Source organism: Chrysochloris asiatica, unplaced genomic scaffold (assembly GCF_000296735.1).
Source record: "Chrysochloris asiatica unplaced genomic scaffold, ChrAsi1.0 scaffold00130, whole genome shotgun sequence".
In the NCBI taxonomy this organism is placed as follows: Eukaryota; Metazoa; Chordata; class Mammalia; order Afrosoricida; family Chrysochloridae; genus Chrysochloris; species Chrysochloris asiatica.
The window spans coordinates 3789642-3807980 of record NW_006408648.1 but is presented as its reverse complement, the minus strand read 5'-3'; the positions used below and the strand labels follow the sequence as shown (position 1 = coordinate 3807980).

The 18339-nt window shown below is 43.4% G+C and overlaps 1 protein-coding gene across 1 annotated transcript in view; it reads right to left on the bottom strand.

The window, feature by feature from the left end:
• Positions 1 to 11378, bottom strand: part of LOC102833043 (kalirin-like) — a 398989-nt gene extending 387611 nt beyond the window's left edge. The window contains exons 1-3 of the mRNA XM_006869427.1: positions 11237 to 11378; positions 10205 to 10279; positions 665 to 779 (exon numbers count right to left, since the gene is read on the bottom strand). Coding sequence (XP_006869489.1) covers positions 665 to 779; positions 10205 to 10279; positions 11237 to 11378 — 332 coding nt within the window. The remainder of the gene's footprint in view (positions 1 to 664; positions 780 to 10204; positions 10280 to 11236) is intronic.
• Positions 11379 to 18339: the final 6961 nt, after the last annotated feature.

The following is an 18339-nucleotide window of genomic DNA, read 5'->3' as shown; positions in this document are numbered from 1 at the left end:
AACATATCCTGAGTCAAGGGCTGCCTCTCGCTGAATGATACAAGTGGTTATTTGCCCCAGACTCCAAAGCTACAAATATATTCACCAGCCAGAGGGTGTAAAAATAATCTATCATACAAGCCAATGTGGACTAGGCCAGAGCTCCAATTTCCCACAGGTAAAGTAGCTTCCATTCCTCTGGTAGCGTAGTGGTTACGAATCGGGCTGCGAACCTTAAGGTCAGTGGTTCGAAACTACCAGCCGCTCCGCAGGAGAAAGATGAGGCTTTCTACTCCCGTAAAGATTTACACCCTCGGAAACCCTGTACAGGGTCGCTATGGGTCGGAACCGACTCGAAGGCACTTAACAACAACAACAACATTCCTCTCCCTGGACCATAGTCTCCTGTTCCAGGCCCAATACTGGCCCTCTGAATCTGAGATCTCCACCTCTGCTCATAAATCCCACTTCCAGCTCCCAGTCCATTCATATGAATCCCAGAAGTAACAATGGGAGTGATGGGAATGAGGTGAACAATGGGTGATGTTCCAGGAATAATTAGAATCTACTCCAAGGGCAGAAACAGGTTGGGCCCTTGGCAGGGCTAGAGGCTCATTCCAATTCACTTGTATTGGCCCAGCTCCCCTCCTCCTTTCCCACTGCAAGGCAGTTCCCCTCACTTTACCTTGGCACGCTGGCCAAATACGTCACAAGCTTCCGTAGGTCTTCCTGTCTTATTCTGTCATGATTGCTGCGAGCTGGGAAGGTCAGGATGGGTCCACCTCGTTTATCACGGCCCCCTGCAGAGAGGAAGAGGAGGGAATTTAAGGAAACCAGCCAGGTTTTTCAGAGAGTCGGTCGGTACTAGAAGAAAATAATTTCATGTAAGTGGCTGAATGCACCAGGCAGAAACATGGTGCCTGAAGAAACCTGTCCTGGAACAAGGGCATTAGATTGGATGCAGATAACACGATCTTGAGAAAGTCTTCTGACTTCTCTGAATCCTCAGCTGAAAAATGGGAGAGAAAAAAACAGAGACCACTTCGAATGGTTTGTTATAAGAACTGATAATTACATGAGGAAGTACTTTGAGGTGTTTTCTACAAAATGTTGGATGATACTGAAAGTGAAGGAAATTATTCTTATTAAGAAAATAAGCTAGTTGAAAGTGTTAATTCATTGGAAATTTATCCTCTAGTTCACTTTCCTTTGCTTGTGCAGATCTTGGAATGCTGATGAACTGAAGACATACATGGACCCTCAAAGAATCCATCCAAGGACAACATTGTTGGGAGGTTTTTAGACTTACCAAAAGACATTAAAAAAGAGGGAACAAATCTTTACAGCGGGGATCATTCCCACCCCCTCAGTACATAGGGCAGGCAGGGATGGGCAACTTGGACATTGGTTACCCAAAATGGGGGGCCTACAAAGGCAAGAAATGACTGGCTTACAAGCTTTCAAGAGGAAGCCTAGATCCAAAGGGCACAGAGTAAGGTAGAATCTCCATTGAGTAGTATCCAATCTGTCTAGATGGAAATGATGAAAGGAGATGGGAATACGACTCTTGTAGTACAACTGTTGTTGAATAATTATTATCAGGACTGTCTGTGATGGTTGGAAATGTAAAGGTAGACATTTTGTAGCAAGAGGAGGGGAGTGGTTGACTCTGCAGTCCTGGGACGGAGGTCCCTGGACTCAAGGGAGAAGAGCAGAGAGTGGGACCCTACCCAGAGAAGCAGTGACGCCAGAGATGGAGGCAAAGAAGATGATGTGAGAGATGGAGTGGCTGGGGACTCTAGACTCAGAGAGGGAGAAGGGCTATGTGCTGACGACCAAGGGGCAAGCTTGTGGGGTATACACTTTGGTTGTTTGATGATGCATGGAGGGGATTGTAATCATGGCACTGAAACGGTATACGATAGGATGACTGTAAAGCTAATGTTCTCACATGTAAACTCTCACTTAATTCATGATAAAACGTTAAAAAAAAAAAAAAAAAGACATTAAATGTTTCCTACAAAGCCAAGGGCCCATCCCTGCTTGCCTGTGGTGCCACTTGTCCCTCCTGCTGGAGGAGCACATGAATCTTCATCTAAAAGGATTTCAAGGTCTTATTCACTACAAATTCATATATACACACAATAGTTACAAACGGTTTCTGTAGGAGACCGCAATCACTGAGGTGTTGAGGTCCTGTGTCATGGACGAAAATCCTACATGATGGCCCCACTCAGGATGGCTAGCCAGGGACCCTGAGGGCCCAAGGAAGTAACCTCTGGACGTCCCGGGTTCATTGGCTTTTACAAACTCACTATTGGACTAGCTCTGTATAATTTTCTTTGGTCCTATTATTCATTCTATGCTTCGAACTCCAGTAATTGTAGCCTCCGAGAAAATGGTTTCTTATGTGTCTCTCTTAATGTCTCCACTGTGTTGGCAGTGCTTAAGGTTCTGGGAACAAATCTCTCTGAGGAACAAATTCTGGCCACCTGGCAAGCATAGCAAAACTGTTCTTTATCAAGTTATTCAGTTATGTTTGATATTAACTTAATACATGGGCCCTTGATACTCATGGACAAATATTAAAACAAAAGCCCCTCCTAAAGCCGAGGCTATAAAAAGTTCCAAAGGCAAGTTTGCTGGGAGACTCTGGAGACAGTCTGCCCAGGGTATTCACTCAAAGTACATTGGCGACTTCTGGGGTATTGTTCAAAGAATAATAGTGACAGCCTTCTCAAATCGTCCCCAGGTGCAAACCATAAACCTAGGCGTCCTCCTTCCTCCTACAAGCCTAGGCCAGGTAGCTGAAACAGCTGGACTACTCCCAGACCTTTTGAATCCTTTTCACCTTTTCCCATTGGAAATTAAGTGATATAGGTATGTTAATTAGCCTGGAGAAACCTCGAGCTGCTGTCTTGGGATTCGAACCTAAAAAGTAATTTATAACAATTTGCTTGAATTTCTGGAAAATTAAGGATGTTAGATTATTAGGACAATTTGCAATGTATGTTTTAGAATTTGTTCCTATAAATCATTGTGTCCTGTTTTGAACAATTAATCACGTTTCATTTCTGTACCCTGTCTTAATAATCGCCTTCTGCCTTTGTGTAAAGTCCCTCCTTGAAATAAAAAGGGGGTGCAGACTGAAGCCCGCATGCATTACTGCCTGCAGGGCTGGCTGTGCATTACTGCCTGCAAGGGCCACGATGCCTGTAGTCCAGGGTCTGCCCGCCAGTTCTGCATCCACTCTAGTTTCAGGGTGTCTCTTTGTCTCGCTCGTTGCATCTTTGTGTGTACCCTTTTTCTGTCTCTATCACCACCAGATCTCCCTACTTAGTGAACCGAACTCCCCTGTCGAGGCTGGTCCTCGACAGGTTCCTAAGTATCACATGGAAAAAGCTGAAAGGAGGATACCAAAATGACAATCACTGTTAGAATGCTGAGATTTTAGACACTGTTCTTCCTTTTCTCTATGTTCCAAACTTTCTATTCATTACTATATGTTTTTTTTTTCTTTTTTAAAGTTTTTATTATGAATTGAGTGATAGTTTACATAATTACATTCACCCTATCGTATTTTGTTTCACTTCAATGATTACAATACCCTCCCTGCATCATCATTCAACAGTATATGCTTCTATCCCCTCAGGGTTTGTTTTTTTTTAAATGTTTACAAAAACACTCAGGAATATATAACCATTTAAACAACCAAAGGGTACATTCTGCAAGCCTCCCTCCTGGCTGCCAGCACACAGCCTTTCTCTTTCCATTAGACTAGAGTCCTCGGCTGCTCCCTCTCTCCACGTCCTCATCTCTACCTCCATCTCTGGTGTTATTGCTTCTCTGGATAGGGTCTCATATTCCACCTGTGCTCTTCTCCCTTGATGGTTCTAGGCTCTTCTGTTCCTGGACTATAAGATTAATTACTCCCCTGTTTTTGTTACAAAACTTCTACCTTTATAGTTGTGATAATTGCAATTAGCCATGATCACAGTTAATTACTATTGAATCCTAAGACTCTTAGCTTCATTTCTTCTCACCAGACCCATCTAGACAAGATGGAAACTATTTAGTGGGGATCCTACCATTCCCCACACACTCTGAAACTAAACTCCCTCTTCAAAACTTGTACTATGTAATTTAAAAAAATTATTCTTTAATGGGTGGCTACAATTAGGAACTAGGACCAAGTATCTCAGAAGAAGGGGATGAAGTTAAGATGCAGTATTTGTCCTTACAAGGCACTGGTGGCTCCACAAAGAAAAGTCTGCCCTCATGAAGACAGACTCCTCACATCTCACCTCAGGCAGTCATGCATACCCCACAAAGAGGGGCAAGGGGGAGATGAGATAGCATGGCCATTACCAATGCTAGAAAAGAAACTGAAAGCTCAGAGGAGCTCTAGTACCAAAAACAGAAAGGCAGAGCATCCCAGAGCTCCCACCCAAATTGAGCTAATGAGTAATGCTTCCCTCTGGCTGTGGGGTCCAGAAGCTGCCAGACACAGATAGAGGGAAAGCTTGGCAAACAAAATTAAATCAATTCCAAGATATCCCTAAAGAGGAAAGAAGGCAGCAGGAAGGGGGAAAGGATCAAACCTGTTTGGGGCTATTGAGAGAAGATTTGGCCCTGGTGAAAGTAACGCGTTAAGTCTTCTCAGCTGCTCAGTAAGGAAGATTTGGATGGCTGTACTGCAGAGACATACCCTGGGATCTGGGCTCCAGATTTGCCCTACTGCCAGACTTACTTCTACTGATAGTAGTATTGAGAATAGTCTCCATCTCCCAACTGCCTGCCATTCTCATAGCACACAAGGAAAAGGAGCTGGAAGGGTTAAATGGAAGCTGTCTCAAAATCTAGGGGATTCTCTCTCACTCTCAACTTTCCCTTCCAGTTTTGACCCTACCCTAAGGATTTTCATTCTTGGCAGGTTTTTAGACACAATTGTAGGTTTTCTTGCGGATCCTCCATGTATACCTTATGAGTCGAAGCACAGGAACATGGACTGTCAAAGGTTGAGTAAGATATTTAGAAGGCTGGTTGGCACTGTCCCTCCTGAGTATGAGTCAGTACTGATCTTGGAGAAAAGAGGATCAGAATCTGGGTTAGGAAAGGTTCTAGATAGCAAAGGAAAGAGCCATGAGGAGAGAAAACCTGGGGGAAGTGCAATTCCCTTCCTTCTGAAGTGTGGAAACAGAGTCAAAAACGGACAGAAGAACCAAGTTTTGTATACTTTTCAGGGCGGAAAAGATTTTGCACATCTTCAGGAAGAATAGGAAAACAAGCACAGAAGAAGAGAATCATTATTTTAAAAAGAGTGGGGAGAATGATGGAGTAAGATCTCAGACCAAATAAACAGGGAAGAGGGCTCAGGATGCAGGTGGGTAGGATTGCCTCTTTCTCAGAGGCAGGCTGGGAGAACTCAAAGAGTGGGGAGAATGAAGAGAGATAAGTTTGGAGAGGAAGGAGTTTTCAGAGGAAAGAAGTCTTTGGAAAGGGAGGAGTTCAACATGCCTGGGGAATGCTGTTCCTTTAGGTAAAATAGGAGAAGACTAAATCAACGGTCAAGAGTCAGGGAAGGCTTGAGATGCTAAAGAGAGAGGAGAAATGGAGCTATCCCTATAGGGCTTCCCTAGAATGAGCAGCAGGCTGTGTATATGTGCTTAGGGGTAGATGGCAGGGTGTTGGGGCACAGTGAGAGCTTTATTGAAGGGCTTGGCAATAGTAGCCATGGTAGACTCCAACTTGAGTGAAGTCAGAAGGCCCAGTGAGGGTGGGAGATACCCTGCTGGGCTGTGAGCTCCCAGAGAAGAGGGAAATGAGTATGTTTGTTCAACTCGTATCCATTCTTCCCCAACTCATAAAAGAATATCAGAAAAGATCAAAAGCAAGAGGCTAAGGTGACAAAGAGGCCAGCAAGGGTCAAGATCTGGATATGCACGGCCATAATAAAGAAGCAAAGAACTTCAGTGTCAAGGAGGCCAAGAAGCCATGAAGGACTGGAATGAAATGAGAGACAGTGGTGGGCAGAGATGAGGAACACAAACCCTCTACTAAAGTTCATGAAAGTGGATCACAGAGAGTGGGAGACTACAGTAACCATGCTTTGAAAAGGTGACAGAGATGGTGGCAGGAGTTTCAAAAGGGACACTCACTGATTCAACCAATACTTACTGTATGCACAGTTGTGCAAGGAACTATAAAATAAAATAAATGCAGAGAATAAAAAAAGGAGGGGTAGTTTGATGTTCTAGAAATGATAATGATCTGTATGCAAGGAGATGGTAAAGCCAGAGTAGTAAAAGTTAAGGCTTCTCTGAATGAGGTGGAGGTGGAGAAGGATTGCGCTCACCTTTCCCAGGGAGAGTCAAGCTCCAGTTAGGGCAAGCAGATTAGAGTAGTTTGAGGAAAGGGGAAACAAGACAAAGTCTAGAGAATTGTACCAAATAAGTAAATAAGTTTGGTCCATGTAATAATAGTTCTGTAAAATGTTAATGGATACCCACACACCCTACAATTTTTTTAAGGGAAATGAGGTTTCTCCATCGTTTGGAAAATGCAAGATTAAACAAAAGATAAATAAGGTTCTTTACCACAGGACTTCCCAAAGCCTATGTTAATAACGCTTTAAGGAGCCTTGCAAATCTCCAAGGGGAGGGTATAAAGTTTCCAGTCTTATTTGAAAATGGTATCCCTTTTCATTTTTGAGGATTCTCTTGTGGGATTGTTGCTCCATGGAATGCAATTTGAGAGATCTAGACTTAAAGACACAGGCCAGGGGTCCCAAAGATTGTGCCACTTGTGGAGTTTCTCTGTAGAACAATGTTGGAAAAGAAATTGGTGGGCAGTGAGGAGGCAGAAAGGGAGCGTCAGGAGGTGGGCCAAAGCAGGGTGCATGTGCTCAAAGGTAATAGAGTGAAAACGGGGCCTGCACAAGGTTAGAAAAGAGACAGTAGGTGCTAGGGGTGGGGGGTATAAGCAGAATAAATGAAGCATAAGAGAGGGGGGTGGGGTGGGGTGGGCAGATTGTGAATGGTAGAGCAGGATGGGGCAGGCGAGCGAGGCTCACTGAGGAGCGCATGCGTGCACACGCCCACACGCACTGGGTTACTCCAAAAGGACGTTCCCATGGCAGCCATGGCTTTCTTTCCACCTCCCCAAAGCTGGGGAACATGTGCATGCCGAGAAGGGTGGGGACTACCTAACCACTTGTTTCTCTGCTCTCTCCTTTCCTTGCAGTGCTTTCTTCTCAGGAAGAAATAAAACGACTACACTGCATTATTTAATTCTTGGGTTTCTTGTTTTATTTTCTGTTTTGTCTTGTAAAAGCTCAACATGGAAGAAGTTTTCATGGTTACGCTTTTTGTTTTGTTTTTAATACAGCCAGCCACCATCTCCGTAGTTTACTCAGCCTCCTTCCCAGGCAGAGAAGGACCATGTTCCGTACGCTGGGGGTCTTTGCAAATGCTTACAAGTCTCTTGGCCCATACCATCAAATGGGAGTGAGGTATATACCCTGCTCACACCCAGGAAGCTTCTACCTTGCCTCATCCCCTTTCACAAAAGCATATGTCACTTTTGTATGTTCCATTCTAGGACTACTCCCTACCAGTCAGATCTGGCTGGGCTCTGGCCCAACGGTCTGACTGAATTCGCATGGGGAAAAAGAAACAAACAATCATGAACACTCACAAAGCGAGGCTCCCTCTGCCAGGAGGTAGTGGAGTGTGTCTGAACTCACATGCCCTGACCTGATGTGAAACAGGATGGTGCATTCAATCCAGGAAGGCCTTCTGGTGGAGGCCAGGTGGAAGCTGATTTAGGAAGGAGATGAAAGGCAAGTGTGAAAGAAGGACACAGGGAAGGTACCACAGGTAGAGAAGTGTTAGGCATAAGAGAACTGGGGGGATTAACCTGCTACCCAGGGCACAGGAAGGAGATCAGAATAACTAACCTTAGTTAGGGCTATAAGGAAGAAGGAGGCAAAGATCACATCAGGTTCCTAGAGGGCGGTGGGCCATGTCCTGGACACCTGGGATACAGAGAAGCAACCTCAAGTGTATCTTCACAAGGTCCTTCCAAATGTTCAGTAAGCACTCAGAATCCCAGCTTGCAAAGGTGTTGGAGGTTATCTTGTCTGTACCTCTATTCATATTGGGATCTTGTGCTCCAACATCCTCCATGACAGGGAGCTCACTACCTAACAAGATATACAAGCACCTAACACACACAGACAAGGCAGCTTCCAGGCATTCCCATTTAATAGCAGCAACAAGAACATACTCTTCCTTCTTCTACTGTTACTACAATGACAGGTAGTAATGACAGTGTACACTAGGACTCTACAAAGGCTTTTATACACTCCTATTGGATGCTCTGCCCTTGCCACTCATCCCTACTCTCTGAATCATCAGGTTCTTGGCTTTCCCAGGTGGGAGACAACAGCTGCTTGACCTCCTCCCTGCTACCCTTCTTTCTATTGTGACTGTTGCCCATCACCAGCCCCGGCCTGCAGTACCTGTAGAGGCAAGCCCTACACTGCGAGGAGACTGGACCTGCCTTTTCCCTTTGATTTTACCATCACTCATCCAGAAATAAGGAGCTCTGGTAGCGTAGTGATTACGAATCGGGCTGCGAGGCTCAAGGTCAGCAGTTCGAAACTACCAGCGGTTCCGCGGGAGAAAGATGAGGCGGTCTGCTCCTGTAAAGATTTACAGCCTCGGAAACCCTGTGTAGGGTCGCTATGAGTCGGAACCGACTCCACGGCACATCACAACACAACAACAACATCCAGAAATAAAGGTGTGTGCCATGATTGATAAACATTTGGGTGTTTCTCAAAATGTGACCTTTGGCCACACAAATAGCATTATCTAACTCCTGCCCTAGGGCCTACCAGAGATTCTGACCTGGGTGGCCTGGGGCAGAGCACTAGGACTGAGTGATTCTGGAGAACTTCGTAGTTTGAGAATGACTGTCCTAAGAATTTCATTTACATGAACGGTCACCACGCTTTCTCTTAGAGGGCCAGGTAATAAATAATTGATAGGTTTGAAGCTTCTGGTCTCTGCCATAATGACTCAACTCTGCCATTGCAGCATGAAAGTGCTACCTATAGTCAGCTGAGTAATGAGCCCCAATGGTGGTGATAATCCCTAGGAGCTGTAAATATCTAACAGCTATGATTAAATAAAGGATTTTAAGATGAGGAGCCTATGCTGGACTATCCAAGTAGGTCCTGAACACAATCACAAGAATCCTTATAAAAGAGGAAGAGTGAGAGTTCACAGACAGCAATGGAGAAGGCACAATAGTGAAGAAGTGACCACAGAGGCAGAGTCGAGTGGTGCAGTCACAAGCCAAGGGATGCTGGCATTTACCATAGACCAAAAAGACAAGGAATAGATTCTCCCCCTAGGGTCTCTGGAAATATCATGACCCTGAAGACACCTGACCTTTGGCTCAGTGAAACAGATTTCATACTGCTGGTCTCTACAACTGTGAAAGAATACATTACTATGGCTTTAAGTCACTAAGCTTGTGGTAATTTGTTATAGGGGCAATAGGAAGCTAATTCACAACCTATTCAAATGGGCAATACTGTGTTCCAATTACACTTTTATCCACAAAAACAGGTAGATGACTTGTAGGGTACAGTTTGTTGGCCCTTAAATTCAGCAATGAGAGGTTTGGGTACATAAGACAGGTAGGTGGGAGAAGTCAAGAATAAATATTGGTACAGTGTCACTATGGGTCGGAATTGACTCAACAGCATTTTACAGCAACAACATATGGGGCACAAGGGGAGATCAAGTCAATTCAATAATTTAAGATTCCTTTACTATGAAACAAGGAGTCAGAAAACTTTCTTAACCTCCTGTCCATGAAAAGGACACTTGAATCATTGAAGGCGGGGTGGGGTGGGGCAGGGCCAGGTGAGACCCTGGTGTGAGGTTTGTGCTGAGGGACGGAGGTCCTACCTATGAGTATGCAAGTCCTCCAGAATTCCCAGCTGGACCCAGAGCTCCTTTCTCTTTCCATTTGCCTCTGAAGAAAGTGAGCAGCTGCTCTAGGTCTCAATTCCATCCCTACTTCTCTCTCACAAATACACAAAGAAGTAAGTTTGTGACGGCATACACACATGTGCACATATACATATTGACACATGGACACACACACTTTTTCTAGGCCAATTACAAAGGAAAGTTTGGCAGATACTCACCAGACACGAAGGCCACTTTTTCTTTTAGGATGGGAAGAACATCAGAAGCTTTCAAACCATCATTCCGAAATGACCCTGTAGAACAAGGAACCACAGTGAGATAGGCCAGATAGCTGAATCCCTGGGTCCACCCTCAGCCTCCCAACCCCAGCATGGGTCAGATAGCTACCCAGTGTTCAGGCACACCAGCAGTCCAATAGAGCAGGAGAAGGTCCACAACACGAAGGACACTTCCACATGATGACAGGTCACAGGGGTGACCAAGGGCTAGGGCCCTTCTAGTTCCTCTCAAGGACAGTCCAAGTCACACATGCTCCAAGCATCAATAACAATCTTGTCATTGTGAGAAAGTTGAAGATGGGGATGTTTCTGTTTGTTCGTTTTCATTTTTTTTATCTATCCCTAGAGCTTAGCCTTATAAGCATGTGAAAGCTAGACAATGAATAAGGAAGATCGGAGAAGAATTGATGCATTTGAAACATGGTGTTGGCAAAGAATATTGAATATACCATGGACTGCCAGAAGAACAAACAAATCTTTCTTGAAAGAAGTACAGCCAGAATGCTCCTTGGAAGCAGGGATGGTAAAACTTCATCTCATATACTTCGGACAGTTTATCAGGAGGGACTAGACCTTGGAGAAGGACATCATGTTTGGTGGAGGGTCAGTGAGAAAGAGGAAGACACTCAACAAGATGAAGTAACACAGTGGCTGCAACAAAGGCTCAAACATCAACAATTATAAGGATGGTGCAGGGCTGGGCAGGTTTTTGTTCTGTTGTATATAGTGTCATCATGAGTCAGAACCAAATTAACAGCACCTAACAACCTAACCATAGTACTTAGCATAGCCTCTGGTACATGGTAGTATCAAGATGAACCATAATACCTTAAGTAATTCTTCTCGCTGTGTCTCTAAGCAACACAGTGACTACTAGCCCTCATTTTACAAACTTTTTTTTACATTCAAAAGTAAACCACAGGAAAACTCAAAGCTCAAAGCAAGACTAAGAACAGATATACCTTCCTTTACTTTGCTCCTCCTCCTCACTGCTGTCACTGCCATTGAGAAGAGCAATCCCTTGGGAAGGAGCTGTAGTCCCTTCTTTAGCAACCAGTTCTTTATCTAAGCCTTGCTTCTCAGTTGCAAAGTCCTTTTGGGGGTTCAGTTGCATTCCTACTAGGGGGTTAGAGGCAGAGGCCTAGGGTTCACATAGAAAGGAAAATAAAGATATGCCTGGAGGCCAAGGACAGCCCACCCAGTGTGAGATGTGTGGGAAGGCAAACCTACTGCCAAACACACACAAAACCTAAGCCAGCCCTCTGCACACCCACTGCTTAACCAGTGTGCCCCACAAGGACTTCGGGGACAAACAGCCCAGGCTCATAGCCCTTCTCAAATGTACCTGGGGTTTCTGTTGTGTGTTTCCCCTCGGGACACAACACAATGGACCCCAGAGGGTGAATGGCTCTATGTCAGCTCAGTGGGACAGAATCAAAGACCATAGACATACCCCTGTAGTTAGTGCCCACTGAGCTTGGTTTAGTCCTCAGCAACTCCTTTGGGGTCCAAATGTGACAACCTACACAAGAAAGCAACAGGCTGAGAAGGATGGTCCCACTCAGGGATGCCTCAATCCCTACACACTGGCTGTTCAAGCATCCCACTGGGATTGTGACAATCACGAGGACTGAGTTCCCTGCCTAAGGATGGGAATGAGCCCACTGTACACTCAGAAGACAGACATAGACTCAAGCTGTCAGTTTCCATGGTTAGAGGTTATACTATATTCTAACACAGAACAAATTTCTCTGTGTTTAAATTTAACAAATTAAAGTGTCTGTGATGTTTCCTCAGTGCACTGGGTTGATGTTGTTGTTGTTGTGTGCCATGGAGTAGTTCCAACTCATAGCGACCCTGTATAGGGTTTCCGAGGCTGTAAATCTTTACGGGAGTAAGAAAGCCTCAGCTTTTTCCTGTGGAACAGGTGATAGTTTCAAACTGCTGACTGTGAGATTAGAAGCTCAATTCGTAACCACTACGCTAATAGAGCTCAATCCAGTGCACTGGGTTGACAAGGATGGGTAACTTAGACATTGGCTATTAAAATTAGAGGCTATAAAGGCACACAGTGGCTGACTTACAAGCTTTCATGAGTGTGCTTAGTTTCAGAATGAGGGGGTAAGGTAGACTCCCCAAGTGTATACTTTTCCTCTTTTCCAGAAGGATCTGGTGAAAGGGGGTGGGGGATGATGGTGGCAGGATTTTATGATTCAATTGTCATCAGGATTAATCATGATAGTCTCAATTGTAATTGTAAAAGTTGTGTAAACTAAAGTGGGGAGTAGTTCATCTTTCATTTCAGGAACAGATGATCCCAGGACCATCAGGAAAGAAGAGCATGAGTGGAGCATGAGATACTATCCAGAAAAGCGGTGACAACAGAGATGGTGGCAGGTGATGGCACAGAGAAATAGAACAGCTGAAGACTCTAGGCCCATGGACTGAGAAAGACTGTGTGCCTGCAGGCAGAAGGCTGGCTTGCAAAACATGTCTTTTGTGGGTTAATGTGCTGGACTTCAAAGTCGGTTTGAACTGCAAAATTAGCAGTTCAAGCTCACCAGCTACTCCTTATAAACTCTATACAGGGTCACTATGGGTTAGAACTGACTAGATAGCACTTAACAACAACAACAACATACCTTTTGTTTTGTATGTGTACATCAAAAATTTTTGCTTTGTTCATTTATGAAAAATAAGATGTAAAAGGGAAGCCACAGTCAGAGCTCAACCAGAAGTAAAAAGAAAGAAAAAAAAAAAAGTATGCTCATACAATTTGATGAACTTGACCCACACCTATGGAGGCAGTAGCTCAAAAGAGGGAGCAGGCCCTCGCAGCAGGAATCATTCCCACCCCTCCTACACACAGAGTGGACAGGGATGGGCAACTTGGACATTGGCTACCCAAAAAGGGGGGCTACAAAGGCAAGAAGTGACTGGCTTACAAGCTTTCAAGAGGGAACCTAGAACCAGAGGGCCTGGAGAAAGGTAGAATCTCCAGTGAGTAGTATTCAATCTGTCTAGGTGGCGCTAATGCAATGAAATCCAGATAGGTCTCTTGTGATACAATAGTGAATAATTGTTATCAGAACTGACTATGAGGGTTGGAAATGTAAAGGTAGACGTTTTATAGCAAGGAGGAGAGTGATTAACTTTTCAGTCTAGGAGCGGAGGTCCCTGGGACCATCAAGGGAGAAGAGCAGAGAGTGGTACCCTACCCAGAGAAGCAGTGATGCCTGAAATGCAGCCAAAGATGATGATGTGGAGCGATGGAGCAGCTGGAGACTTTAGATCCAGAGAGGGAGAGCGATTGTGTGCTGAAAACCTGAGGGGCACGGGGAAGGATTGCATGGAGGGGATTGTAACCATGGCAATGAGACGATATACGATGATGTAAAAGTAATATTCTCCCATGTAAACTATCACATAATTCACAATAAATCATTAAAAAAAAAAAGGGAAGCCACAGGCAGGAAGCCGGGTAACTGTTGCTGCAGGGAGGGGAGTGTAATCATTGAGATGAAACAGAACGTACGATTGGTTGAAAGTAAAGCTGATGATCTTCTCTGTTTACCTTCACTCAATTCACAATAAAAAGTTAAAGCATAAATAAATAAATAAATTGCCTCTGACCATTTCACTTATTTCTTCCTTTCCCTCTTTCACTAAATGAAGACAGAGAGCCTTTTTTGCATCAGCTGCTTCTCTTACAAATTATCCCATAGTCTCTGATGTTGGAGTACAGTTGCAGGTTTATACTGAGAAGATCATGAACAATAGAAGGAAACTATCATAACACAAAAAATAACTAAGAAAACTATAAGCATTGTTTTGTACTGTCTATCCTTCGTTTCTACAGATCTTTATGCTCTCCAACAATAACAACAACAAGCAAACAACCAAACAATTAAATCTCACCTGCTTGTTTGTATTTCACTCTCAAGTAATATGAATACGTTGTGGCTTTCTTGGCCTGGGTTTGACTTTGCTGACTAGATAAGGATCAGCTTCAATGCCTTATGCAGAATGAGGATGCTATTTTAAAATAGTTGATATTCATATGCGAAGTTAATCCTTCCATACACCAGAGTAGTCAAACAACATCACTATGCAACTACTAAGTTCTATAGAAATATGTTTAGTTGTAGAAAGTTAAATTACAACTCTATCTTCTTCCAGATTATTTCTAAATTCAAAAACAGCAAGGCTCAAACTAATGAGATTTTACTGTATGGTAGCGTCTTCTCAACTGAGCTTCTATTTTGTTTTGTTTTTTTCTCACTTCTTTTCCCCTCTTGTCTGTGATGTTGATGCCCATGTCTTACAGAGTAGAAGGTTTTTCTAGCTATAACTTTTTGGATGCAGACCACCAGACCTTTTTTCCAAGGAACCTTTGGGTGGGTTCAAGCTATCAGATTTTCTACTAGCTTAACTGTTTGCATGCTGTTTGCATGCTTAACTGTTTGCAAAACCCAGAGACTCCATAAAATACACAAGAAGGCCCTAATTCTACTCATTTTCCCAAACCTTAAAGAAGTGATTCAAATTTGCTTTGTGGAAGCCATACCACTACCATATTGGAGAGTGAACTCCAAACCCCATCAGGCACCCTCAGCTCTTCCTTGTCCTCTCCAGAGTAGAGAATCTCAGAGAAACCATGCAGTTTGCAATGGATAATTATGACCAGGTAAATGCCAATATCCTAGGGCTCTCTCTTGCCAGAGTTCTCCCTGCCAGTTCAGACCACTGCTGTCCTATCCGCCAGGCTGAGTGCCCAGCATAAAAAAATCTGCAGTCCAGGTTTACAAATCCTTAACTAGGGGATATTCATTTCCAACAACAAGTGTTCTTTTTTTTTTTTCCACATTATAAAAAGATTTGCTCCAGGGTCTCTTTAAATAAAAGTTCCCTTAGTGGTTTGAATTAGTTTTTCATTTGCCAAAAATTGAATTACAAATAACTCTTCCACAATAGATGTATTATGTAAAGCCAAGTAGAGCTAAACTAATTAGCCCAGAAGCTCAGAAGTTGGAGACCTTGCATATAAAACCTATTTGCACTGGCTGAAGATCCTATGTATCAAGTCCACAGGGCCCTTGTGAAGTCAGCTGTTGGAATATATAATAAAGGTAAGTTCATTGAATGCTAACTCAAACATGACCAGTGAAATAGCGACATGTTTTCACTACCAGATACATGTCTCTGCAGACCAAGAGTAAATGTTTGGTAAATATTTGATGAAAGAATAAATAAACAAATGAATGTTAACCCTCCTTAAAGCAACTTGCTCAAGGTGAGTGGTCTCATCTGTCACATCAAGTACTAGTGATCAGAGTAGATAATTTCTAAGGTCCCAGGAATGCTAAAACACTTTTTTTTTCCCCTTTTATTTAAGATTTTTATTACGGATTGAGTAAAAGTTTACAGGACAGATTATCAGTTTAATATTCAACAAATCATACACTTTGTTTCATTATAATGATTATAATCCCTTCATGTACTCTGGTAGCGTAGTGGTTATGAATCAGGCTGCTAACCTCAGGGTCAGCAGTTTGAAACGACCAATTGTTCCACAGGAGAAAGATGAGGCTTTCTGCTTCCATAAAGATTTACAGCCTCGGGAACCCTGTACAAGGTGGCTATGAGTTGGAACCAACTCCATGGCACATAACCACCACCACAATGTACCATCAGTTAACAGTGTTTCTCTCTAATCACTCTACCTCTTTTTTTTTTTTTTTTTTTAAACACTCAGGCATATGTAATAGTTTACACCACCAAAGGGCACATTCTGCAAGTCTGCCTCTTGGCCATCAGCTCTTAGTCCCTGTCTTCCCATGAATCTAGAGTCCTCAGCTGCTCCCCATCTCTGCCTCCATCTCTGGTGTTCCTGCTTCTCTGGATAAGGTCTCGCATTCCACTTGTGCTCCTCTCCCTTTATGATCGATCCTAGGGTCCTTTGTATTTGACTGTAAGATCAACCACTCCCCTATTTTTGTTACAAAACTTCTACATTTACAATTGAGACAGTCACAATTAGTCATGATAAAAATTACTCTCTATTGAATCATAAGAATCTTATCCCCGTCTCTGTTAACCAGATGACCCATCTAGACAAGATGAAAACTATTCAGCAGGGACTTTTTCTTTCCCCACACACTGTTAAACTAAGCTCCACCTTGAAACCTTGTAAGCCAGTCACTTTGTGCCTTTATCGACCCCTGATTTTAGGTACCCAATATCTAAGTTGCCTATTCCTATTTACCCTGTGTGCAGAGGCGATAGCATTGATACTTGATGTGAAGACTCCTTCCCTCTCCGTTGGTGTTTAGGGTTACTACCTCCATGAGTATAGGTCAGGTTCATCAAATTGTAGCAATTTACCCTTGTGTCCTTTATCAAAAATTGTTTCTTTTTTAAATCTTCCTCTACTTGAGTTCTGATTATCAAATCATCGAGGCTGGGTCAAATGGGTACTATCTGTATGTTTGGGTGTTCTTGTACATCTCCCCTAACTTCATATCAGATGGATGCTTCACTGTCAGCTCTAGCCCTCCGTGGCTATGGCCTTGTCTCACCACACTTTGGACCAACCAGCCCTTCCTCTTCTCTCTCTCATCTCCAGGTCAACGGAAGTCAATAAACTGTGGTTGAACTCAGCCCATTTCTTCATTGCTGCCTTTACCCCACCCCTCTTCCATTCACAAGTAGAACAATGTGGTAGCCAGCAAGTTTACATGCCTGCTCATGTGTTCCCTTTAAGTTTCAGTCTTAGAGGGGGATTTATCCCGAAGGAACTTGATTGCTTGCCTTGATGGTTTCCCGGTGAACAGCTTGCTTGTTCTTGTAGTAGCCAGTCATCCTGCTATTTTTGTTTTGGGTTTTTCCTGCTGATCTTTCTTTGAAGATGTATATTCTGTCACTCTAGCTGTTCCAGGCTTTATAGTGGGGATGTCCCACTTCAGAAGGTTCTGGATGGGACTCAGGATTCCACCTAAGGTCCTACAGTCTGCAAAGCCTCAGCAAGAGGCTTATTTTACTTGGCAAGTTCTAGAACCCCTTTTAGGTATTGCAATTCAGTTATAGTCTGAAGACAGGCTTACAAGTTTTCTGTAACCATGTTTCGCAATATTCCTTTCTATCCCACTTAAGTGTCTATTTTACAATAGTAGGCAAGGGAAACCAATATTCATAAGACAGTCAAGCATCTTAGTATTATTTCCCCTCTTCAAATTACGCCTAGATCCCTGTTGTTCCAAGGTTGAGCATGCATCACAATTTACCTGTCCCACTTAGGCCATGCAAACTTGTCTCAGTGTTCCCCTACCTACCTTGTTCTCCCACTTCTTGTATTGCCCTCCCCAACACCCAAACTATGATATGTCTGCCCCTACCCTGAGCTCCACCGTTGCCTCTCTCTAGCTCCCCCTAAACCCCGCACCCAAACCCCATTGTTGTGGTTACCTTATATTCCATTAACTTTTTCCTACATTTAAGACAGTCTATTTTATCCTGTAATCTACCTGACCTTCTCATCACCTGGATCTCTGTTTCTCTGTGTTTACTATCTTCTTTCATGTTGTAATTGTTTTGATCATTGTCTGACCTCCCATATTTTCTGAATTTGTTCTTAATAGTTTTATTCTGTTCTCGACTCCTCCATTTGTTGATTGAGTTCCGGGTGATGCTGCCACATACGTGAATCTTGTGTTGTCTGTTTTTGTTGGTTCTCTGTCCATAGAACTCCATTTGGGGTGTTTTTCATTGCAGGGCTGGCTTTGGCAAAATCCCTTAGCTTCTGTTTATCCTAGAATGTTTTGATTACACCATCATATTTGGTGGACAGCTTTGCTGGGTAGAGGATTTTTGGTTGGCAGTTATTTTCTTTCAGGGTCTTATATATGTCTCTCCATTGCCTTCTTGCCTGCATAGTTTCTATTGAGAGATCCGAGCTTAATCTGGTTTGCTTGTCTCTGTATGTTACACTCTTCTTTTCCCTACTTGCTTTCAAAATTCTGTCCTTATCTTTGATTTTGGAGAGCTTGATTATTATATGTCTTGCTGATTGTCTTTTA